The sequence below is a fragment of the Balearica regulorum genome, chromosome 4 (assembly GCF_011004875.1).
Source record: "Balearica regulorum gibbericeps isolate bBalReg1 chromosome 4, bBalReg1.pri, whole genome shotgun sequence".
NCBI classification, from domain to species: Eukaryota; Metazoa; Chordata; class Aves; order Gruiformes; family Gruidae; genus Balearica; species Balearica regulorum.
Window position 1 is genome coordinate 56,399,406 of NC_046187.1, and position 26,740 is coordinate 56,426,145.

General features: G+C 44.8%; 1 protein-coding gene across 1 annotated transcript in view; it reads left to right on the forward strand.

Moving 5' to 3' along the window:
- RBM47 (RNA binding motif protein 47) overlaps nt 1–26,277 on the forward strand; it is an 80,190-nt gene extending 53,913 nt beyond the window's left edge. The window contains 5 exon segments of the mRNA XM_075752272.1: nt 16,385–17,051; nt 17,053–17,545; nt 19,064–19,270; nt 22,887–23,089; nt 23,488–26,277. Coding sequence (XP_075608387.1) covers nt 16,385–17,051; nt 17,053–17,545; nt 19,064–19,270; nt 22,887–23,089; nt 23,488–23,742 — 1,825 coding nt within the window. The 3' untranslated portion in view covers nt 23,743–26,277.
- The last annotated feature ends 463 nt before the right edge of the window (nt 26,278–26,740 follow it).

Consider the following 26,740-nt stretch of genomic DNA (forward strand, 5'->3'; position numbering starts at 1 on the left):
TCCTTGGTGTTACAGAAAGGCTCTCATCTCCACCGTGAAATCTCATCGGTTTCTCCAGAGTGGGACCTGTGCTGTGAAAATAGATTCAGCAAGCTTCAATAGAAATCTTTCCCATTTTCCCATGAATTTGTTCAACACCGGTGATTCGACAAAAGTTTTAAGCCAGCAATGCTGGCAGAAGGACTGGTCCCACCTTCTTCTTCCCCTCTGCCAGCACAGGTGTTCAGGTAGCGCATGTGCGAAGGCTGCATGGGGTGGCTGTGGGAAGGATGGAGTGGGATCTCACTTTGGCAGCATCAGTTTAACATGTTTGTGAGACAGTGGTGTGAAACACTGGTCTTGAGCAGCCACATCAGGCTAGCGAGGGCTAAACCTTTTTCGCATAGAGTGTTCTATTTACCCAGGGACTGAAAAGCAATCATCATATTAACCTCCCTTGTAGATATGTCTATCGAGAACCCACCCTGTATTTACTTTAATGGAAAGCAAACATGCCATAGAAATGTAATGGTTGTGGGTATATAAAAAACTTTTGGGTTTTGCTGGTTTCCTTCTTTTTTATGCACTAATTAAAATCTATTGCACTCCATGGGTTCATTCAGTATCTGTCGTCTTTACATTTTGGAACTTAAAACATGCTTTCAGGTTTAAATGAAAGCATAATATTGCACATGGGGAAACAACCTCCTCTCCAGGGTGATCCTCTGTGTTGACTTTCATTGCAGAATGACAGTTAAAGTGTTTGCTAAAAATAACACAAAAACTTTGTCTAGTAACCATTAAGGTTATCAGGGCAACTCTCACTGCCCACAAACCAGAGAAGCCTAAGATTAAAAAAGAAAAGGGGAAAGCCCAAGGTGTCCTTGCCTAAATTTCCCCCTGGTGGGACTCCACCTTCAGGGCTGTGACTTTGTCCTCTCCGTGCTGGGATGGGGGATGTGGCTGGGGCTGGCAGAGCAGAAGGGTAGTTCACCTTTGCAAGGGCATTTACTGGGAATCCTCCGTGATGTGGTAAGGTAAAGGTCAAAGCACTGACGTAGGTTATGCATGGAAAGAGCTTTGGTGTAAGAGAACTTGAAAAGCTGTTGTCTCCAAGTGTCTGCCTGAGTGCCTGAATACCTCTGAAAATCTCTTGAGACTATGTACTAAAGCTTATTTGAGGTATACAATTATATGTGCATTGTATACCATCCACCTGTAAAAAACCAAGAGTGTTGTGGTACAGACTGTATGTTCTCTGAAGGATCTCCCCAGTTTCTGGTCTGCAATAACATATGAAAGTCAGGAAGTGATGAATTGTGCTGTATTAACTCACAAGGTGTAAGAACAGGTGTAAAATAACATGTTATTCATTTAAATAAAGTGGTGTTGTCTCTTTAAACATTCAAATAGGCAATAAAATGGTTCTACAAACATGTGGGAACCTGTTCCACCAAACAGAAAGTGGTTTGTTAAAAAGAGAAGGAAAAGAAAAAGAAGGGGAAAAAAAAAAAAAGAAGGCTATCTGTTACATTATGAGATCCTAATTTTTGTGGCTGTATTGTGGCTGAGGACAGGCTTATGTGTGATTATACTGATAAACTAAAGACTTTCTGAGATTGAGATTGGGGCCCTTGCAGGTCTCTCATAAATTCATGTGTCCTTTTGGTGAGACATTTTAGTTGGCGCATTCCTTTCTCATTCCACTACAGCCTCTCAGTAGTTTTTGAAGACCAAATATAACCATAAGAGGCAACCCACCGCTAACTCCTTACTGTCCCTTCTCCTTTCACTTGCTCACGTGTCTGCACTGTCATGCAGTCTGAAGCATGCCTCATGTGCATGTCACACAATGCCAAGCTGCCACCCTGAAATACCTCCTAAAAGCCAATTTCCTACCACGATCATCAAAATTACTCACTCTCATCCAGAGAATAACCCCACCTCAATAAAATGATGACCCTCCAATCAGCCTCTGGATCTCCCAAGGCATTTGGGTTTGATCTTTGTAAAAATCTCAGGGAGCAGAACCTATGCTTTATGTGTGGAGGAGCCCAGTGCACCGGATCAGCAGAGGCCAGATTGTGTGTCTGCTTGTAGAGAGCCAGCCGAGGGGAAGCACACCATCCCCTTGAAAGCTTTTTCTGTGTTAGAGAGCAGGTCCCCATCTGAGAGGCACATTCTAGTGAATCTCACTTTCTTTCTTCAAATGTCTGGCCTTTTCTATCACTGTATTCAGGAGAACAATTATTTAGGAAAAACCTTTCATGTGTAATCCCACTGCGGGAAAGAATAAAAAGAAATGGAAGGTCTATGGGAAACATAGTCATGGACTGGTCTGGATGGACTCTTCTTTCATATCTCTCAGGATTTGGCCCCTGCTTAGCTGTCAATCATCAAAAAAGAGGAAAAACTAAATATTTAAGGTATTATTCTAACAGACGGTGACGCTTCATTGTGTCAGTCAAGCTGTACATTAGGAAAGAAGATGTGTTTATATCCTTACACCAGCGCAATGGATGCTGTATGAGGAGAGGAGCATGTGTGCATGTACAGAAGCCATCTTCCCCGCTGCTTGGATGGCCCTGCCCTTAACACTTTTCCACTCTGCCTTATGTGTATCCCTCTCATGATGCCAGAGTCATCATAAAGAGGCATATAAAAAGTCCTGTCATCGTTATGAACACAGTGTGCTTGAAGCCAAAGGGAAGTAGGTGCCTAACACCAGGGAAAGCTGGGGGACACACTTGCAGTATTCTGCCCAGCTTTCTTAGGTTCCCTATAAAAGCACAGCCTGCAGGACAACTTAAAATATGTTCAAATTCTGCCATTGGGGATGCTAACACCTCAGAATACCCTGCAGCAGCTTGGTTGGCTGATGTTCGTTGCTTGAAACAATAATGGGGGCATAACTTGGAAACTAACAACAAGCTGGAGCTGAAAGTGAAAGTATAAAATGCAAGTCAATGGTTTGAGCTGCCTCCTGACATGAGCCTAATTGACATGGTATATTGAAGAGCCTTCTAAAAATGAGCCCATTGGCTCACTAGCATTGGGGCTTTTTCATTCCACTTAGACCAGAACAGTCTTCCCTCTGCATTCAAGTACATGCATGATTGTAGCTGATAGGATTTGCTTTACAATGCTTATGGCTACAAGTTTAGTTTGTTTTCCAACAGAATAATGCAAAGTAAAGAGAAGGATACTGACTTAAAAGGTGAATTAATCTGCTGGAGGGGAGTTTTGCGCACTTATACCAGCTAAATATTTTATACTCATTTCCCTGTATAGATCAGTGGGATTGAGGCATGGATCTGATTTTAGCAGAATCTCCTAGATTTTATCGCCGAATTTCAGACTGATTCCTTCCATCGTCTTGGGCAAACCACTTAATTTCCATGCTGCAGCTTCCCTGCCAGCAAGCAGTACCTGCTTCTCTGCAGCTCTCATAGCTAACGAGTTGACATTTGCAGAGAGGAATTCTGAAGATGAAAGACTTGTACAGTAGACTTGGGCTGCAGGCATTTGGGGACCAGGATCCGGGCTGCAGGTGTGTTTGTACGGTGCCTAACACAACGGCCACAGTACTGTGGATAAACAAGTATAAAAAACCAGAACAATTGCAATCACCCTTTGGGTTTGCAGTATAAGTAGAACAGCTATCCTTCCTGTTGGCTCTCAGACACTGCCAGAGATGCTCCTTTTGCCCGTCTTTGCCATCCTTCACATTTCTAACTCGGAGCCTTCTAATTTTAGAACTCTTATCTCTACATCCATTGACTCCCCTAGCCCTCTTCCCTATTGACCACCCTCTGACTCTGCAGTACAGGGATGTCTCTAAGTTTTATATGCCCAGATTAAACCACTCAGAGGGCAAGAGCAAATTATTATGTAGGACCATCTGATACAAACTGACAGTACTTCCTCTGCAGAATCCACCCCTGTGCACAGTCTGTCATTGAGAGGTTAAGACACTTCTCCTTCCACGGTAGGATGCCCTGAGGTTGCTGCCTGCGTACTGCTTGGCTGGAGATTTGGACCATGTTTTACTTTTTGGAAGAAAAGAGAAAGAAGAAAGGAATGGCTATGCCAGTAAAAAAACTGGCAAAGGGACCGAAAGCTGTAGTTGTTTTGCTTCTGTAATATGCTGTTTGCTTTTTACCTTCTCCAGGTATTGTCCTTTCCCAGAAATTAGTCATCTCCCAAGGCATGCCCTGCTCCCTCTTCTCCCGCTGGCTGGTTGTGCACACTGCTGCCGACCGGGCAAATCCATCATCCAAAGAGTGTTTCAGTGTGGTGCCTCCTCTTGGCTGCTCAAGAAGGTGTGTTGTTTGCTTTGCCTAAGTGCTCCCGGGGCCTAATGCTCCGTTGTTATGTACAGACCATTTCTGCTGTCATGATTCATGTTTTACCACCCCTGTGCCTTTACTTCTGCACCGGGCTCTTTTTTTTAATTTCAAGCAAACACATTTGAGTTTCCGTGTTTGTCACTGAAACAGTGCACGCTGGGTACGCGGCATAGGCTGAGTTATTCCTAACGTCCCACTGCTGCCGAGATCAGTAAACCCACCTCTTGCTCCATGAGCTGCAGACCATTTTTTTTTTCTTGCAACCAAAGGTAAATCGATTTGGCACAGCCTGAAATAATTTTTCCAGACACATATAAAGAAAAAAAAAAGATTTCACTGAAAAAAACCCCTCATGCCGTCAAGCAAAATATGCCCTTATCTTATCTGTTTTGAGTAACTCAAGCTATTTGCACAACGCCTTGTGCTAGGAAGGAGTTGTTTGTACATGTTTCACTCCCTTTTTTTTTCCAAGTTTTGAATTTTGAATGAAATCTTTCTCTTCAAATTCCTCCTCCCTGCGAAAATGTCATGGTTTCTCTTTCCTGTGCTTCCCTGAAGGTTGGACCCAGCCCTCCCTCCAAAGATCCCTTCCTTGTAGATGGTTTTCTATTAATCTTCAAACCGCTTTGGAGAGCTCTCTGCGTCTGGCAGCGCTAACATCCCCTCTCCCTCCCGTCCCACCCACTTAGCCTCAGCCTAAGAGCCCTTAACAAATGACTCCCAAGGAATTTAAATGGCTAACGCTCGCTGGCCAATAAAGAGATGCATAAACTGTATAACCAGGTTACACGGCTCTTGCCATTAGGAAGAAAGGTTGCTCGGGCAAAGGCGCGAGTCCTCTTTAACCTGTTGCACTTCGATCGCAGGACGGGAGAGGTAAGGGAAATCTTGTTTGCTCTGTAGGGCTTTTTATCTGGTTTTCATTTATCAGGGAGTTGAGACTGAAAGTATGTCATTGTCAAGGTATCGGGTTTGGGGTTTGCCTTCCTTTAGAGGGTCCTATAGAGTTGTTTGAGAAGGAAGCGACTACTTCTAAGCTTGAACTACGAGCTCGATGTGTGAATACCTAAAAGAATTGGCGTAGCAAATAGCAAAGCGAATGTCAGAACAGTGAGCACTATACCACTGGTATTTTAGACAGAGGAAAACAAACAAAACTGTGTCTCAGAGATATTTTTTCTACTGTCTTAAATTAATGAAGTGAAAGGTAGCCATTTACAACTGCCTGACATTGTGTTTTCAATTTGTCTGTCTATCTCTGCTGTTGTCTGTTTGTGCTGCCTGGCATTGTGTTCTGCTTTTTCAAGAGATTGACATAAGAATCAAGTATTAAAAGTGGTTTATTAGCTTTAGGTACAGAATTTGGGGCTTGTAGATTGAAGGTGGCTAGGAAGGTTGAGCAAGCAGCGTACATATGCAAGTATTATTAATACAAATGAATCTTATGTAACTCATTCTGCATACTGAAAATTTAACAACATTTTAAGAAAATCAAGTTCTGATATTATTCTATTCATATTCTACTTAAGCAGCATGTGAGACATTTAAGACTTGTATATGACATAGGACACGTGATGTTAATCTGTTCACCCTTATTTATTTATTTATTCATATATTGCTTTATTGGAGTCAGTGCTGATAACAATAGTGAAGTTTGAACTTAAATCTGGAAAAAAATCAGTTGAATCTAAAACTGTAAAAAAAAAAAAAAAGGAAATGTAGTTGTTGTAAGTAAGGTTTGATTAAAACCAATAACCATATTGTCCATTGACATGTGTACCAGATGCAGCAGTTGTGTATAATGGTGTCCTGTCCTGAGCTAGGTGGGATTGAAGCCGTGCTTCAAAATGCACGTGTAAAGTTCTCCTTCACCCTTTGCACACCGAAGCTCACCATGGATGACAGCCAGCGCTTGGAGAGTGTGAGGGATGTCATGGCAAAACGTTACTGCTATCCCTTGCAATGCTCCGTGGCCTGAGAGGCTGGGTGGCAGAAAGGGCGTCTTTTTTGATCATGTTATCACAGCTGATTTCTGGAGGCCTTCACACCCAACACAGTCCATGGTGGCACATGCTGGTGATGTCTGATGATGTTGCACCAAAGACCTTGCCAGTGTCTGAAAGAATCGAGAGCTTTTTAATTGAATTAACACAGTTAATCTAACAGAACTGCAGAACATGTCCTTTTGGCTTGTCAAGACAAGGCCACATGACTGTCTATCAAAAGCTTGTTGTAATATTGTTGGTTTGATTATTTTTCCATGGATTTCTCATATAGATCTGCACTGTATAACCAAGATTAGATAATGTGTTGGATAAAAATAAATAAAGTTAACAAAGGAGGAGCCATTTTGCTACTCTTTGTAATCATTTCTATTTGATTCTTCATCTCCATTCTTTGCTGAAGAAATGATATTGAATCAAATGTTGCTTGTCTTCTTTCTTCAGCTTTTAATTTTTGAAAAAACTAAATCCCGGTTAAGGTCAGCAAAAGGTGGATTTCAAATTACATCTGTCTCAAATCCCACTCCTTTTCTGAAGTGCACAGAAATTTCATTTCCAAACCCTAGGTATTTCCAATCGAGCTGTAGTTTCAGCAGAGTTAAATTGTCTAGAATTCACCCAGCACAGGAATGGTGCCTCCTGAGTTCTTGCCTTGGTTAAACATTTTTTTTTTAATTTATAATATTAACCCCAGGCACAGGTAACGAGTGCTGGAAATCTCTTCCTTGTACTTGTAAATCTTGTTTCTCAATTTCAATCCAAGGTTCAAAGGTTTGTACAAACTTCTTAGATCAGAGGTCAGGTACAAATTGCTGCACTTTGCAGCTCCTTTCTGCCGATATGACAGAATTTCACAGCAAAGATGATTGCCTTTCATCCCCCTCTCCTCCGCGCACGGGCAACGCCAGGCAGTTAAAAGCGTGATATGTACAAGTCAGCTATTGGTACCTGAGTTTAATAAATAACTAACTGGGTTTCAGTGGTGCAAGGTGCATATTATAAAAGGGGTCAAATGTCAGTGCACAAAGGAAAAAAAAAACCACAACCACCCTGCCACTGACTAAGCCAAATGCTTTGAGTCTAATGTACTTTCAGCAGCGAACATTCACATCCCAACTGCGGTTTGCTTTATGCTGATTTTCATTTCTGTGACCTGGGGGAGGGAACACGCTGGGCCACTTTCAGCTTTCCCTGAAATCTCCGCCTCGTACCGAAAGCAGGGTTGCAGGGTGGGACCCCCGTTGTTGTGGTGTTCATGTGGTGAACACAAAACTGAGAATGTTGCAATAAAAATAGTGCATAATATTAGGGTGAACAGAAAAGTCTGAAGCTATTTTTATTGTTATAAAAATTGATTAAGCAAGTAGACTTTGTATGAACAGGCAGGATGTGTTATGTTTTGCTCTGGGATCTCCAGAAGAGTTAGCTGAAAAAGTCTGATCAGAAAAGCTGAAAAGGGAATTGTAGTTTATAAACTTTTTTAGATATTGTTGGTTGCACTGCAGAGTGGAACATGTTACTGTAATGTTTATGTAGACAGACAGCATTATAATAACGATGAAAAATCACAAGCACGTGCACACATATCCCTACTCCATAGAGTTCAGCAAAGTCTTTCACAGACATTTTCAATGATCGAATTAAATCACTGTGTTCATATATAAGATTTTTCTTCAAAGAGGCAAGAAGTGAAGTAGGTGAATGTCTTCTCTTTCCTGTGTAATAATTAACAGAAGAGTCTAGTTGTGGTTTTGTTTTGCAGTTGCAGAAGATCGTTTTTCCTGTCTTATGGCAAAAGCTTGCAAGCTCCTAGTCCACACTGAATGAAACACTTCTTCCTTTCCTAGAAAGAATGCTTTTTAAAGCAGATGGTTAATGAGGAGGACACACTTATCTGTACCAGCATCTCTGCAGAGAACACTGTTTAATTGCATTTGTGGTAAACAAACGCCTCAAAAAGTTTCCCATCAAGTACCGCTCATCTAGAATACGAAAGACTTGTTATTCACACTGCGCTTTAGTTATATATCACACATTTTCCTCACTGACCATGGTAATAATAGGCTTTGTTGACTAGACTGAAATATGGGAATTTGGGGACAAGGGAAGGGTTGTGTTGTTTCCTGTTTTGGAAAGCTGATAAGAATGATCACACAACCCATCTCTCATTTTCTCAGCTTTCCTCAACATGTGGCTTCAATATCTTGCAGGATAATAACTTCAGCCTCAGCCAGCGACCGGTCCTATCAAAATAGCTGAGAGTTATAGAATTATTTTGAGCTGGATTGGGGAAAGATGGAGCTGGGGCAAACAGTACAACACACAGGTTTCACAACTTGTTGGGACAAAATCTGAATGACTTGCAGCAAAAAGTACATTATAAGATAAGGGAGGAGACGGGGTTTTGCTTAACCAAACTTCCTTCAGAAGTGGTTTAAACACTGGTTTGGCACTGCAGTAGAGTAAAAACACTCAACAAACACACACTGCATTGACAGAATTCCCATTGCCAAAGCAGGGAAAATAACAACCGTGTTGATAGGATGCTCTAGGTGTTGGTGGTGCTTTTGCACATCAATAACTTTTTCATCAGCATCACTTCATTCTTGCCGTGGGAAAACCATATATGCATGAACAGAATGTTCACTTGTGATTGTCAAAAAGCAATGGCAAGAAGTGCCAGGATCAGGCAAGTTTTCTCACTTTATTATTTGACATATCATCATTGATTTCTCATTGAATACTATTTTTGCAGTTTCTAGGCCAGGAGGTCAGGTCATTGAGGGACCACCATCCTGGGAATGCTGGGCACCGATAGTGCTTGTGGATAACACAAGCAGAACCTTTGACAGCCTGTGCAGGATCACACCTCAAATTAAATATGCCTTAGAAGGGTGCAGAGAGGGTTGATAACATAATAGGCAGGAAGTATGCACAATACAAGGAGACATTATTTTGTAGGGGAATCATAATTTCAGCTCCATTTTGAAAACTGTATATAAAATTGCTGTGAGGTAAGATTGCTATGGCTAAGGGAACAGGTATAATATGGCTAAGAGAATTAGATCTGTGATTGTCATTGTTCTTAATGTTAGTGATGAAAATAAGAATTTTAATCTTCAAATCCTAGTCTGAAGTTGTAGCTAATTGTTGACTATACAAATTCAGTATTCAATTATCTGATTAGCATTCAAGTTTTAACCTCGTAAATTCCAGGATATTAATTTACAGAGTAATTTCAGGTGTTTTCCTCCTAAAGAGGAGAAAGAAGTAGAAGAACAGATTTACAGTAATTTTGTTACAGTTTTTTAAGCCAAATACATTGCTTTTCATTGGTGCCTGGAGGACATAACCAGTCCCTGTAAGACTTTTAAGGGAGGATTTTCAGTAGTGCTCATCACTGTCTTAAATATATCCCTACAGAAGTGATTACAGTGTTATAGTTGATGTCAGGAGGAGGAGTGCTAGATGCTGAGTACTGCTGGAAATATCACCCTTAATTTTCTGTTTCTTTATGTTCCTTCTTTGAAGACAAAGCAAAAAGTTTTTGGTGTGTTTTAAATGGAACTTACTTACCATTTTTACCCTGCTTAAGTCACTTAGGATGAATTTAAGCAACTAAGAATCATGCACAGACCCCCTCTCCGCAGTGGCTCCACCCTGAAAACTGTTTTTCAGGCCCAGAACATTAACTTTAGTAGGCCAGTCTTATGATGTCCCTTAGGTACGTTACACTGTTTCTCTCTACATTTAAGATTAGTACTCTCAGTGGGCAGAGAGCCACTGCTGTACCTGTTCATGCCTGAACACACGTGGGAAATGATGTGGTGCAGCAAATGCTGCTGCATGTGCACCTCCTTGGGTCCCATGAGCACCTGAGCCAAAAGGTTTCTCCCAGGTGACCCGAGCTGGAGATGGACAAGTTTAATTGCCTTATTTCGGGCACATGCATGACGATCAGAATATGCAGTGCTTTAGCGGTGCTGGCAGCAGGATAACTTGGACAGCAGACAGACATGTCATTGTCAGTAACTAGTGCTGATCTATGAGATTACTCTTCCAAGCTGCTCATCACAAACTACTCATAAAGTTTCTTGCCAGTTGATGTTCCTGCCCCTTCAGGTCTGTTGACGCAGTTCACCACTTTCTCCACAGAGTTTTGCCAAAATGATCCAGATTAAGAAAATTCCACCTTTCAAAGTGTTTAAGCTAGCCTGGGCCAACTTCTTCAGCCAGTTCAGCTGCAGTTAAAGCAATGTGTCTGACACATTCCAGACACTGTCATGGCCTGTTGGCCTCAAGTATTGCTTTTTAGGTTAAAAGTCTGAAGACATCATCCATCCCTAGTAACTTTCCCTTTCCTGTATGAAAGACTTTCAGAGAAGGTCCCTAGCCAAAAAGCCATGCTGAAATGCTGCAATGCCTCTTGCACTGACCCACCACAAGATTCAACTTAAGACATTTGCATTTTGTTCGCAACATTAGATAGGGAACCAAGCTGTGGTCCAGCTCCTGTTGAAAAACCACACTGAGGACTAGCCTTTGACACTTGAAATACAAATTAATTTGGAGTCAGGCAAAGTCTTTGCATGGATTTTTCACCAAAGATCAGACCTTTTTTCCACCACACCTGCGGCCTGCCTGGCCTCTGTCTGCATTGTGCATGGAGAGGAGCCAAGGACGCTGCTTCCAGCGGGATGTCTCCTAAGCTGATTGTAAACAGCAGGAGAAGCCTTCTGCCAGGAAGCACATGGGAGGGCAGCGAGCACCTGCGGGGCCGGTGGCTACATTAGGCACATTTGTCAAAGAGGTGGGCCTCTCTACTTTGCTGTTAGTTTGGGAAGGAGCACCTTGCACACCAGCTCCCTGCCGTGGCTGCAGCTGCAGGACTGCTAGGCTGGCCCCAGGTCCTGCAGTCGGGCACACCGTGGCTCAGCTTCAGTAACAGCCCCAAGGACACCGGCTTTGTTCAGCTCATTTATGCAAATAAATCATGGGAAAGGAGTGACAGTCTTGCCAAGAAAAAGAAAACTGATGTATAATGATATTGTAGTTACCTTTAAAAGGGGAGGTGACTTGCACATTACACTTGAAGCAATGCTTAAGCATTGACGTGGCCCCTGCGTTTTTCTGTTCAGCCGATAAATCTGTAAACAGGCAAACTGGGTTTTCAGCAAGAGCATTTCTGTGGATATCTGATGTTTGTGATAAAGTTATACAGTTGTTCTTAGTAAGCTGTTGTTGTTGTTGTTATATACATTTTATGTATCTAAAGTTGCCATGAAAAAAGAGTCAGCTTTTAAAAATAAAGAGCTTTAACAGCAGCCATGCTTCCAAAGCTGCTGTTCAACATCATCAGCAGGATCATTTGCCCTTATTATTTCAACTGAAAAACTGGGAAGGTCACATTTAAATCAGTAGCTCTTATTTCCCTCTGTCAACAGGGTGTATTTAGTTAAAATTTCAGTGACCGACCTTCCCTCTGCAGCAGCTGTGGTTTAAAATACAAAACTGCGGTGGTTTCTTGAAGCAAGCAGGTGGCTGTGCGGTGGCCGTGAGGGCACGCTGTCTCAGCTCAGCAGGAGTTTGTACGGTCCAGGGTCTGCAGGAGGGGCACAGGTGTCCCCATCCCCTCCTCCCTCCCTCCGGTTATCCCAGAGCCAGCAGGTCTCCCTGGGCTCTCCTCCTGCCCACCGTGGTGCTGGCACCCGTCCCCGTGCTCTGTGACTGCCGGCGGCTGTGTCGCCCGCAGAAGGACACATGATGCCACTAAATCTATGTGACACAAAACTGGAGGGATGAATTAAGAGCAAACAAACAACCCCATTTTATAGGAGCACATGAGTGGAGTGGACGCGCGGTTGCTGCCACAAGGACACCAGCTGTGTCCCTGTGTTTGTAAAAGCCTGTTTTACCACACCGGGATCAACAGAGGAGCAGGTGGCTGTGTAACTTCACAAAGCACTGCCCAGTGCTGGGCAAGCCCAGGGATAAGGTGTTATGTGGACTGTGGGCATCACTTTCTCGCTGGGGCACCGAGCTGCCTCTGCCCTGGCACAAGGGACATCGGCGTTTGGCCCTGCATTGTTGTTAATCAAGGCGCGGTATTTCTATTTAATAAAAGATCTGCCTCGGTTAATCAGCCTGCTCACAGTACGCTTTGGGTCAGTCACTGCCAACACAGTAAGTTTCCCATTTAATATCCTGACCTGTGATGTTAAAAAAAGATAGGTTAAAAAGAAGGTAATTAATGTTTAGGGCAACAACTATTTACACCCGCCCAACTGGCAGCAGGGAAGGAGTTTCGTAAGCAAGGGGAAGTGAAATTTGAATGGTTTCAGTGAAACGTGTAGGTCTGAGAGTTCACCTGCTTGAGGGAGAGTTCTTGGAGCAGAGACGCTGAACCAAAGGGCTCGCAAGCCTGGCTTCTGGCAGGCTGGCAGACGTTAGCGTCCCTCTAATGTGGCATTGAACAATTAAGCAGGCTTTACCTTTTCCTGAGAAGAAAAGAAGCCAGTCTTGTTTCAGTCCTGGTAATTAGTCATTTAAAACTTAGTTGTCTCCAGAGCACAACCTTTCTCATTAGCAATTAATATTTTTGTCTGTCTCTCTTTTATGAATCTTTGTCAACAAGATCAGGTGTACCTTCCTCCTCAGAGCCTAGAAATCAAGAGCTTATATTTCACAAGACACCACATTTTAATGTAGCTTAAATTTTTGCCTCTTCTAGCATTAATCACAGTTGGTGGATGTACTGAAATCCGTCTGGCTTTATTAAGGCCACTAACCCCACAGTATTAGCTCATGCCTTGTGTACACCTAGAACACATGGTAGCAAGTTTTCAGGACTGGTTTACTGTGGACTAAAAAAATGCACAAGTAGGGTTGAACACTTTGGAAGCAGGTATTTTTTAAAACAATTTTCTTGAGATGATTGCTTTTTGACATGAAAAGGTTAGGTTGTGTTGGCAGCCCATTTTGTAAGGCAGTAACAACAGGAGGAGAGAGCTCTCAGACCAGACACGCCTGCGTTTTGTCTCACCAAGGTAGATGATATCTGAACTTTGTGAAGGTGTTGATTGTGTCATGTGGCAAGGAATGTTGTTAACTGTGTATTTAGCTACATCAAGTGGGACTACATGGGCTCTATAATTCTCTTAGGTGGTATATACTTATGAAACCCAGCTCTATGGAGCTGCACAGAAAAAGATTAAACACATTTCATCATGAATCTTGATTCCCAATAAATTACATAGGGATAAATGCATTTTAAGTTCAGAAAGAATTTTTAATTAGTCACCGTCACAAACGGTGTATGGTAGTGTTTGCAGCAAAGGTGGTCATCAGCACTTAGCAGCAGCTTCAAGTACAACTTCCTCTTACTAGAAATCGTCCTGCTGGTGCAATGCAAAGTGCTGGAGAACATGCCAGTTCCACGATGGCCACCAAATGACCAGCTGGTTTCTGGTGGGCACGGGAGGCTTTTCTCCATCTCTCCTCTCTCCACAGTCCCAGTGCCCATCTGTAGCTTTCCAGACTATAGCCCCACTGACTGAGCCCTGCAGATAACACAATACAGAGACTTTTGTTTTGTAAGTTAACCTAAAACTGATGGTAATGACTCATTTCTAAACTTACCCAAACCTGGGGCTATAATTCACTTGCCAACAGGTGGCCCATGTAAGGGTAATGATTATTCCTCAGTAAAGTATTTGTTTAACAAACTTTGCTTTCATTCAGCGAAAGGTGAAGTCACATTTTTAGGAACAAATCCTCAAGTGAAAAATGACAATGTTTTTTCCTGCCTTAATTTTTTTTTATTTATGTCAAATAATTCTCAAGACTAAAATGAAAATGTCTGACTGTGACACATTAAAACATGTGAACCTGAGAATCAACAACATTTTAAAACAAGAAGCTACCAAAACTGATGCACTTCCATGAAAGACCTGGTTTCAAAGAAATTGTTTTCTAAAGTGTTGCCTGGGCACCAGCATCACTATTACTGTCCTCCATCTTCTCTCCCTCCCCCTCTGCTCTCCATATTTATAAATTAAAATGGCTCAGAAGTGTCAGCATGTAACACCCATGGCCCAAACACACCTGCAGGATCAGGCCCCACCACAGACCGAGGCTCAGAGGTCTGGTTTCCCAAGCCCAAACGCATTTAGGAGCTGACCCACGCACAGACGTGTTTGCCCTGGCTGGTGCAGAGGCATTTCTGGATACAGACCAGCACAATTCTGGGCAGCTCAGGAGCTTTACTGAAAAAAATATCTAAGGTGTTACGGTTACTAGAATTTAAACAGGTTTTGTGGACCATAGAAATCAGACTTAGGTGCCTAAATTTTGTGCCCATATTTCTGTGGACTTGGGCTTACTGTACTAGTGAAAGCCTTGCCTGCATGGTAACCAATGCACTGAAAATGGCCAAACCATTCCAACGATGTATCAGAGTCCTTGTGGGACAGAGAGAAACCTGTGTCCCACTGAATAACACAACTACATAGAATAAATAAATCTGGCTGAAGCTTTGTCCTTTTTTTGGAAAATAAGCCTGCCAAACCCAGATTGGGAGCATATCTTACGGTGGTTTGCAAAGTTTCCTACAGGGGCCAGTGGTTTTTGACAGTTCCATCAAAAAATGAATTCTAATCATGGCAAATAAATCGGTGGATGATGCAAAGGCTGATGGAGGTGTGAAAAACAATGAGGAGGTGCCAATGATGTAGCACTCATTAGGTGGGATCTTCTCAAAAGACAGCTGGGATAGAGATCTTGAAAGACTCTTTAGTCTGTCAGAGAAAGGTTTAACAAGTAATCATAGCTGGAAGCAAAAGCCAGACAAATTCTCATGGGAAATACAGCATGCTTGCTTGTCTGAGGGAGTGATTAGCAAACAAGCCATAAAGGGAAGTGGTGGGGTCTACAGCTCTTTGATTCCTTAAAAGCTGAGTCCTTCTGGAAGATATGATTTACTCAGATAAATGTTATAGGACTCAATGTGCAAATAACAATAAAATGTAATGGTCCATGTCATATACAATCACTCATATTAAATGGTCTGATGGACCTTTCCAGCTTTAAAAGTCAATGAATTAACTACTCTGAGAGACCCAAAGTGTCTTATTTAATTGTGCTCAGAGAGGAAACCCACTGTCTTGCAGTTGTCATCATTAGCATGGTCATCTCCTCCCATATGTCTGCATTTCCCGCTCTCTGCCTGTGTTCAAAGGAGGTTTCTGAGATTTGCCTTACTCTTGCTGGCTTGCACAGCGCTGTGCTGGCTGCTTGCTCTAAAGTAAAGTAAGGTGCTGGTCATAAGGGAGTGATTCTCTTCAGCTTTTGTCAATCCCTGTTGTAATAACAGAAGAGACAAACACAGCAGACATTGTACCACAAGCAGCAGGCAGCTCAGAAGCTTGCCAGATTGCCCTTTGCACAAGAGAACAAGAATTGGTTCCCCCCCTTATGCTAAAGCATATTTATTATTTCCTACTTGACAGTTACTGTGAAGGCATAGAGAAGCGAGGGGTTGTTATCAGATGGAAACTGTGCCTGGTACTTCTCGTGCATTTGCCATCTTTCACTGTGGAGTATGGCACCTGGCACTTGGGCTGTTCAGGAGTAGATGGATTAACTGAGGAATGACTGAGAGGGAGGAGAGGGCTCTGGAGGCAGGAACCAGTGGTTTCATGGCAGCTCCTTCCTACTCTTTCAAAGAGGATACAAGCCTCCCTAGGGTCTTGAGGTTTGGAGGTGCTTGGTGGCATCTGTTCATGCGAATTCAGCCTCCTGTGACAGCAGCTCTTGGTGCCAGGGTGGTACAGTCAGGTGACCCTCAACTGCTCCCTTCAAAGGGGGGCTGTGCCTACATCCAGGATGCGCTACCCCTGCAGTATCAATGTTCAGGCTGGTGTGGCTCATTCATCTGCTTTTCTGCAGCCTTAGTCCCAGTTTGAAAAATGAATGTGCAGAAGACAAAAGAGAGGAGTGGGATTCTGGTGGTAGCTAACAGCTTCTAACAAGTGTCCTCCTTCTTCCTTTGCCCAGGTTTTATCAGGCTGTGAATGAGTTTGACACCATGACTGCTGAGGACTCTACTGCAAGGATGAGCAACGATTCCTCCAACGTGGCTACCACGAAAGTCCCCGAAGGTGTTGCTGGTGCACCCAACGAGGCAGCTCTGCTGGCCCTCATGGAGCGCACTGGATATAGTATGATCCAGGAGAACGGGCAACGCAAGTACGGCGGTCCTCCTCCCGGCTGGGAGGGCCTGCACCCTCCTCGTGGCTGTGAAGTCTTTGTGGGCAAAATCCCTCGCGACGTCTACGAAGATGAGCTTGTCCCCGTGTTTGAGTCCGTTGGCCGCATCTATGAAATGCGCCTGATGATGGACTTTGATGGGAAGAACCGCGGCTACGCCTTTGTGATGTACACACAGAAGCACGAGGCAAAGCGTGCTGTCAGGGAGCTGAACAACTATGAAATCCGCCCTGGCAGGCTTCTGGGTGTGTGCTGCAGTGTGGATAACTGCCGGCTCTTCATCGGAGGCATTCCCAAGATGAAGAAGAGAGAGGAGATCCTGGAAGAGATTGCCAAGGTGACAGAAGGCGTGCTGGATGTCATCGTGTATGCCAGCGCCGCAGACAAGATGAAGAACAGAGGCTTCGCCTTCGTGGAGTATGAAAGCCATCGAGCAGCAGCAATGGCCAGGAGGAAAACTCATGCCAGGAAGGATCCAGCTGTGGGGACACCAGATTGCTGTTGACTGGGCGGAACCAGAGATAGATGTGGATGAAGATGTCATGGAGACTGTTAAAATCCTCTATGTGAGGAATTTAATGATTGAGACCACAGAGGACACCATTAAAAAGGTCTTTGGGCAGTTTAATCCTGGCTGTGTAGAGCGGGTGAAAAAAATACGTGATTACGCCTTTGTGCACTTTACAACCAGGGAAGACGCCATTCATGCCATGAACAACCTTAATGGTGTCGAACTGGAAGGCTCGTGCCTGGAGGTTACCTTGGCCAAGCCGGTAGACAAGGAGCAATACACTCGCTACCAGAAAGCAGCAAAAGGAGGGGCTGCAGCAACGCCCGAAGTAACTCAGCAACCTAATTATGTTTACTCTTGTGATCCGTACACACTAGCGTATTATGGATATCCATACAATGCCTTGATCGGGCCCAACAGAGATTACTTTGTGAAAGGTTAGTAAGCACACTTAGGGGATGTGCTGGGCAGGTTTGATTTCAGGCTGGTGCGACCCAAGGTCTGCCTGAGCCAAAGGACAGCTGGTGCCATGCACTTATTTTCTTAACATTCTTTTATAAGTCTTTTTGCCGTATTTCTGTTTGGTATCATTTTATGACTATACCGAGTGTGTTTATCTATAAATAATTGCTAATGTACAGGCTAGTATGATAGAGGCATCAAAAATATGGTTAAGAATAAGCTAATGGACCAAGCACGGGATGGGGAAGAGAGGGATCTGGTTTTTATGAGTGCTGTACTAAGTCTGAGCAAGTCCAAGGACTCCAGCTTCTCATGCCTCCTTCCAAGGAGCTGGATCATAACTATTAGAGATTGTGACAGAGTGCTCCCTTTGCCTTCTCCTGGAGGTGTGCGTACGGTGACCTGGTCATCTGAAGGGAGGGATGTCATGGCAGGCCTCAGTTGGGAGCTCTCCACGTGTCATTTGCCCTCCACTTTAAAATGACAGTAGTGCTGTGTCCTTTATAAAGTCATTTGAGAACTATGGATAGAAGGAATCACGTGATGCAAAATAATTATTTTATTACATATACTTTAATTAGTTATCAGTTACAGTCATTAAAAAATTAACCAAAATCAGTTATTCATAAAAAATCCTGGCAGCTATAAACTGGTGTTATAATGACAATTATCCTGTACTTACAGGAATTATAGTTTCCTGAAATTTAATGTGTATTTCCATATAACAGGCAGTTTATCATGAATATATTCTTAAAACACCACGTAAGACAAGGAGTATTTTTTAACCCTAGCTGATCAAGAATTTCAGCTTCTTTTCAATTTCCAGATTTGTACTTGCAATGAGCTACAAAGGAGTTAACATGACAGTCTAAGTATTCAATTGGGCCATTGTAGAGTGCATTAATACTGCAGTGTCCAAAGTACTGTCGTAATGTGCGTGGAGTCGCTAAGATAAATAAAGGCAATATTTTTTGGAGATGGGGTATATTCATATTACTAATAAAATAGCAGAAAAAAGAAACAACACTAGTAAAAATATATGTAATGGTGCGACAAAGTTGGTTAAAGGCCAGGTGCAACTTTGGGCCATCTCTGCAGGGTCCCATCGCGGCCAGCTGAGAGGCTGGGTCTCCTCTGGAGGACAGCTGAGAGCAGAAGGTGTTCCTACTGCATAGACATCACCCTGGAGAAGCCCCCCCTCTCTCTGCTGAGTGCATTCGACCAATAACACTGGCCACGAGAGTTGCATCAGTATAAATAAGTGGTTAACGTATGGTCAGAAACATCAAGAGCAAAACTTGCGTAGGCTTACTGGGTGCTTTTAAGGCCAAGCTTTGTTTTCGTAGCAAGGTCATTAAGACTCAGATCAAACTAACTTCAGCAGCCTCATTTCTAAGCACATGCCTCCCGGTCGCATCCTGGGGCCGTTCGTGCTGCCCACGGGGCTGTCACTCTCCATTATTCACGATCCTGTTCTATGTTGTTATCATAAGCAGGCAGCATACGAGGCAGAGGGCGAGGTGCAGCTGGCAACAGAGCCCCAGGCCCCAGGGGCTCCTACCTGGGTGGGTACTCCGCCGGCCGTGGCATCTACAGCAGGTACCACGAAGGCAAAGGAAAACAGCAAGAGAAAGGATACGAGCTGGTGCCCAACTTGGAGTTACCTGCGGTCAATCCAGTGGCCATTAAGCCCGGTGCAGGTTAGTATGTGCAATGAGGGAAGGAAAGCAGAGGTGGCAGGTGAACCCCTGCTCCAAACCCCATGTCAGACACGCGGGGAACCCTCCAGGGCCAGCCCACGGCTGCGCCAGTGGGGCAGCCCAAGGCCTGGGCTCAGCACTCCCCTGTGCTGGATGCCTCCTGGCCCCAGCCAGGCTTTCTGCAAACAAGAGGCACGCAGTGGGACAGGGGACATGAACATCTGGGAGCTTGGCTGAAGCTATTCCCACCCCTCCTGTCCCCTTTTGCACCTCCTCAGGAGGAAGCGGATTTTCTTCTCTGTCTAGTCATGTACATTAGAGCATAGTGACTAAGAGCAATCTTCCTCTCTTTTAATTTCTTCAATGCTAATTTCACCCTGGGAGGTTCCCAGCCCAGATTTCCAGCCAGGCTAGAGCTCTCCCCTGCTTAGTTTGTATTTCTCCATTGCTATGAGGCTGGGAAAAGGACCTGGGACTTTCCCATTTCAGGAAAGTCCCTGGCTGAGGCAAACTCCTCCATCACCATCAGCAGCATGGGGAAGGAGAAACACTGGGAGCCCTTGAGGTCCAGCTTGCACCGAGTGGACAGGCGGGCTCTCAGCTCTGCTGGGCTATGGGGAGCCAGCCCAAGGGCCGGGGCAGGGATCACGTCCTTCTGCCACATCCTCAGCTGACTGTCCAGCCCTCGCCCTTCCCAGGTGAACGGGATGAAGGCTGAAGCCCTGCAATTCCTCAAGATCCTGTTTGGAAAGATTTTTATTTGGAAAAGCAGCCTGAGGAGGAAGTTCCTTGCAGGTGATGGGGGGCAAGCCCTCTTGCAGAAGTCCTCAGGTCTCCTCCTCATTCCTCTGTCCAAGTAAATTGTAAGTGCAGGGCCTAAGCAGTGTTTAATAATAAAGAGGCAGTGGTTTCCCAAAACATGCTCCAAACTTTATGTGGAAGCTACTGCCTGCATCTAATGAAAGCTGTGACGAGTTCTTCATAACAGCTAGATGAGACAACGTGAGAAAAGGTCTAGACACAAAGGAAGGCTGTTAAGATTAGAGCCATTTCTGAAGGAAGATCAGACTTCCTGAGAAAACTACTCTCTCACAATCAGAAAATATTACTGCTATGCCTGTTTGTAAAGATACTTCAGGAATTCCAGGTATTACTAAAGGATGCTTGAAAAGTGGGCTTTGAAACGCACACCTATTAGTGGTGTCTGTAATTCGTTCATCTGCCAAACAAAAGCCTGAAGCTCAAGTCTAAATGTTTCTACATTTGAAGCATGTTGAGACTGAGATTTCTTCATCGGGTCTTCCCCTCTCATACAGTTCCAGCACAGCCTCTGAGCACAGAAGCACCCGGTCTGTTTTCCCCAACCAGATCAGATGATCTAGTAAGCGGTACCACATGCCAGACTTACCTCTGTTATTAAAAGGGTATGACTCTGAAAGCACATTACCAGAACAGAGGAGTAGAGATGATCAACTCTGCAAAGTTTCCTGCTGTTTAGAACAACCTTAAAGCTCATTTCATTGCAAATGGTTAGAAAACTCTTGAGAGGTCACCCCAATTCCCCAGTTGCCTGTTACTACTTTTCTGGCAGAAGTTACCGCAGAAAAGAGCAAGTGAGCTCTCTGCCTTTGCTTCGGTGAGAAATTATCCAGGTTATTTTAAACAGTGATAAAATTGGTTTGAGCTGACCAGGTGGACTTCATGTAGAAGGAGTACTGGAAAACCTCAAGGGTGGAGGTCTCTGCTTGAGGAAACAATGGCAGTCCACCACTGGTGGCAACATCTCTGTCTGAAAAATACCCGATCAGATCCCTTCTTGCAGTCTCCAGGATCAAAACGAGAGTACTGCTTGCTGGCACCTGTCCTTCCCACAGTCAGAATTGCACACTTCCATGTTGCAAAGCTTCATCCCACTGAAAGAAACCCACGTGCATGTTTGGCTTCATTTCTGACTTACTGGCTGCACCCCCAGAGATGCCAACATCAGCCTGTAGTCCATCATTTATTGATTAGTCTGTTATCCTTGTGAATAACCTTACTGCTGAAAGGCCCACAGGCTGAATGCTGAAGTGTGCACTACGAGGCAACGATGGAAATCATAGCATCATAGAAAAGTTTGGGTTGGAAAGAACCTTTAAAGATCATCTAGTTCAACCCCCCTGCCATGGGCAGGGATATCTTTCACTAGGTCAGGTTGCTCAAAGCTCCATCCAACCTGGCCTTGAACACTTCCAGGGATGAGGCATCCACAGCTTCTCCGGGCAACCTGTTCTAGTGTCTCATCATCCTCATCATAGAGTATTCCTTCCATATGTCCATTTTAAATCTACTTTCTTTCAGTTTAAAACCATTACCCCTTGTCCTATTGCTACAGACCCTACTAAAAAGTCTGTCCTCATCTTTCTTATAAATCCCCTTTACATATTGAAAGGCCACAATTAAGTGTCCCCCGAGCTTTGTCTCCTCCAGGCTGAACAACCCCAACTCTCTCAGCCTGTCCTCATAGGAGAGGTGCTCCAGCCCTCTGATCAGCTTCGTGGCCCTCCTCTGGACTCGCTCCAACAGCTCCGTGTCTTCTTGTACTGGGGCCCCCAGAGCTGGATGCAGTACTCCAGGTGGGGTCTCACGAGAGCAGAGAACAGGGGTAGAATCACCTCCCTCGACCTACTAGTCACACTTCTTTTGATGCAGCCTGGGATTGGATTAGCTTTCTGAGCTGCAAGCATACATTGCTGGATCATGCCCAATTATTGTGATTATTGCGAATGTTCAGCAAAGCACACCTCTTCCCTAAGCAGTGCCACAAAGCTCCATTTTGGACTATGCACAAACTCACCGTCTCTGAACATCCTCATTCTGACTGGAGCGTTTTCCCTTTGTCTGAAAGACCATAGCTCCAATTATTTTGCATTGTCAAATGTTGGCATGAGGGAGAATTCTCAAAAGAGCAATTTCTTTTTTTTCTTTTTTTTTTTTTAATGTCATTAAATAGATTGATCCTGTAGCAGAAAGATGGGATAAAATATATTTAGCCAAATTAGACCTGGGAAATGCATAGTACTAAATGAACTGATATGTCACAGAGTTGGCAAAAGGACAGCATATAGACTGAACCATTTGCTGCCTGCGAGTTCTGTAGTACAAACCACACTTTTCTTTCCTGGAGCAGCTCTGTCTATGGCAGCTACACATCCCTTGATCTCAAAAGCTGGAGTAGGGACCCTACAGGGACAGTATGTGCTCCCACCTGTCCCTGTGCTCAGGCCGCACTCTTGGCCAGGGGGAGGACAGCTGTGGTCAGAAGGGGCTGTGTAAATCCAGGTCGCAGCTCCTGGTCCCCAGCAGGGCTCTGGCCCTGGGACACACATGCCGGGAGCATGGGGGAAATGCTGGGCTGAGCAGGCAGCACCAAGCCCATCGCTGTGCATCAGCCATGGTGCTCCCACCCATGAGAAGGGCAGAGGTGCCCCAGGCCCCCCGCCGGCACATGGGGCTACCTGCCCTGACGAGAGCAGCGTAGGACCGCTGCGGGAGAGCTGGCGCAGCCAGGAGGGAGGGCTCTTTGAGGTCCTGGAAATCCTCTCCCAACGCACCTGATGTGTCTGGTCTCTCCTAGTGGCCATCCCTGCCATCGGGGCCCAGTACTCCATGTTTCAGGCTGCACCGCCTGCCAAGATGATGGAAGATGGCAAAATCCACACCGTCGAGCACATCATCAACCCTATAGCCGTCCAGCAGGACCCGGCTAGCGCAGCAGCCGCTGCAGCAGCCGCGGCCGCAGCTGTAATACCAGCCGTCTCAACGCCTCCCCCCTTCCAGGTGAGTTCAGCACATTAGTCCTGCTTCCCATACATCTCACTTCCCATACATCCTGCTTCCCATACGTCCTGCTCTGCATGCCTGGGTGGAGAGAAAGCCTGGCCTCTTGCCCTGCTCCCATTCAGGAGATGCTGTCAAGGATGTTATGGTGCCCAACAACCCTGCAGTTCATCTGACCTGTCTTGGACATCTGCTCTCCCCCTCTGGGGGACCCAAATCTGGGAGGGAGGAAACAGCCCCCCATGATCGCACAACTCTCATTCAACAGGGCACACACTGCCTACCCTCCCATTATCACCTCCCCTTCTAAGGGGTTTGCAACTCAGGGGCTGGAAACAGGATATTACAGTGATTTAAGCACTTTTTTTGGAGGTCTGAACCCGATGCTTTCCTTCCAGGGCCGCCCCATCACACCAGTGTACACCATGGCTCCCAACGTGCAGCGGATCCCCGCCGCCGGGATTTACGGGACAAGTTATGTGCCATTTGCAGCACCCACTGCAGCGACGGCAACGATAGCCACGCTACAGAAGAACGCTGCTGCCGCTGCTGCTGCCGCCGCTGCCTATGGGGGATACGCCGGCTACATCCCCCCGGCGTTCCCGGCCGCGACCATCCAGGTCCCCATCCACGACGTCTACCAGACATACTGAGACTGCTGGCAGAGGAGGGTGGCAGGGAAACACACACTGAAGGAACACTTTACTATTTATGAAGAAAGAACGGGCTGCGGAAGAGTAAACGTTTGGGCTCGGTAAACTGATGCAGAAAGTGAAGAATGTCATAGAAAAAACACATTCGAAATATTTTCTACGCTTGAAGTTTTCACTAACTTTTTTAGGCTATTTTTAAAATTTAACACACTTGTATTCAAACATTTCTAAAGGACCTCGATGCATCCAGCCCACTGCTGACATGCATTTATACGCATCCTAGTGGGGTTGCATAGAGTCTCTTTTTTTTTAGCAGTTATATTTCAATATATTTGTGGTATGAAGGTTATTTTTAGTAACTTCTGCACTCCAGAGATGTCTATTTTGTAGTGCCTTTAATAATATATCAGCTATATATTAAAAAGCACACCTGAGCAGCTAGGGAAAGTTTTAACAATATATTTTGAAGAATATATTCAATATTTAAAGAATACATACCTTAGATTTTTTTTTTTTTTTAAGGAAAAAAACAACAAGTATCTTATTTAAAAACTTATACTGGAAAGTGCAATTTTAAAAACGTGCAAGACCTCTGCGTTTTTGTGCTGGCATTAATACAATCTGCTCATTCTTATTTGAAATCAGAAGTAACTAATATTGCCCGTTTGGGAGAAAGAGAAAAAAAAAAGCCTCCTCACACAAATCTCTTCACAGTGTGATTTGCAGGCTTGTGTTAAGTAAAGGAAAGGCTCTGAGTTTTCCTTAACAACTGGATTTTCTATTTATTGAAGCTACTCGTAGTTGGAGCACGTGCAGAAATGAGTAGCCAATATTTCGCTCGAGGTGTCTTGACTTAGATCTTCATCCAGTATAAAGCCTAGGCTCTTTTTCAATGCTCCTTATTTTATTCTTTGAAGTATATGCTGTAGTGACTGAGAATGTATGCTGCTGTTGCAAAAGCAGGTGCGCTCTTGCCGAGAGGATGCGCAGCGTTACCTACCCATCGCTTCATCATGTTCCATGAGAAATTCCGAGGTACTAGGGGTGGTAGTGATACTGGAATTAGTGAAACAGGGCTAGCCTCCCTCCCGGTCTCCCTTCCATGCTTAATTCCCTTCTCCGCAAGTGGAGTTGTACATGCACATCAAGGGCGGGAGCGATTAGACCCGATGATTTTAAGACATAGAGTTTGTACATATCTTTTAATATACATTTTTAAAGTCATTTTATGTTGCAAATTTACATGGTATGTGGTTTGCCACAAAACAAAAACCTTTATTGCGATGTTATAAAAAAGTTTGTTTATTAAGAAGTAAATATATTATTGCAGTGTTTTGTGGCCTGTTTAAAGGCTTTTATTTAGTAGTGTCGTGAATGTAAAAATATAGTAAACCAGTAAAGAAATATCTTGCCCATTGTATGAAGTGCAGCAGCCCTGCAAACACAGCTCTGGTGACACGAGGTGCGAAGCAGGGAGTGAGCAAACAATGTTCCTTTACTTTTTGTGATGTAAGTACCAACCGAAGGGGTTTCATATGGAGTATATTTTGACAAACTGAACCACTTCCAGACCACATCCAGCTCAGTTAAGTGACCTTTTGAATACACTCTTTTTCTTGCCTCAAAATTGAGCGGTTGTTTTTAGGTGCTCTCACTCAGCCAAGCTGAGCTCTCCTTAACCCTGTTGACCCGTCAGCAAAAGCACTGTGAGGAGGTTAACCATTAGGTCGGACTCTGCCCCTTCGCGCCTCTTCCCGGGAGACTTTTATTGTCTCTCTCCATGCTTCTGAAAGCCAGACCTCAGCCCCAAGGCTCTGCCCCTTTGTAGGGCAAGAGGAGGTAGTTTGGGCCAAGCCCCGAGGGGAAGCCCCAGTGGGGAGGCAGGCCCTCCGGCTAAGGCCCTGCACCACTCAACACTAAATGGCCATGTCATGGCTCCGTGGGCTCTGCACAAACACCCCTGGGGTTGGGAAAAGGCAGCCCAGTGGTTTCGATGAAGGAGGGACTCCCTCTAGAAGAGGGGATGAAGGGTGATGACTCCCTTCCTGCTCATCATCTCTCCGCTGGCCGGATGAGGGTCCTGCCACTCGCAGAGGTGGCAGGGAGACAAAGGAGCCACAAGGGCAACCCCAAGGTGCCCCAGGCCACTGGTGGCTGCCTGCCCGCACCAGGGCAGGAGCAGGCAGGAGCTGGGGATGCAGGCAGGACACGGGGATGCAGCCAGCCAGGTCACACTGAGCCTCCCATCCATGCCTTTTACTCTTGCTTCTAAACCATTTCATGTACACTACTACTGAGGTAAGTCTGATAACTTGAAATGTGAACATCTTTAGGTTAAGAACAAACTATTGAAAGAAAAAAAAATATTTAAAAAAACCAACAAAACTAGCGTGCCTTATTTTCAAGAGCTGATATTTTAGGTGTTTTATTGTATCTCTGTTCTCTGTACTGTCAGAAGCCTCTGAGTTTATTTAGTTCTTGCTCCATTTACGGTACATGTCTAGGATGTAGTGAATAAAGCATTCTTTAAAAATGGAGACTGTTATTTCATTGCAACATCCCACTGCCAGGTTTAGCCACTCCACCAAGTCTCTGCTCTCCTCTGAGCTGGGGAGTGGATGTTTGGGGCAGGAGGGGAGCGGGGCACCGCAGCCAGCATCCCTGCAGGCTCCTGTGCAGAGGGGAGATGCACTGTCCCACTGGGTCCCCCATCCCACCACCTGCAGAGGACAGTGACCTTCCTAGCAGGTGTACTGAGCATGTCCTCACTCTTCCCACAGCCTTCTGATTAGCCTAAATCTCTTTGCACATCCAATTTAGAGTCAGTCCCTGGATGTGGATGGACCTGAAGCTGGCATCCCTCCGTGCTTTCCACCCACACCAGTGCACAAAACCCCCTGTAGCTCTGCTGCATGTCCTCATTGCAGGGCAGAAGTGCTGTGGACTGGCACATCGTTTCCATCTCGGCGTGCTCCACCCTTCAAACACACAGAAAGCT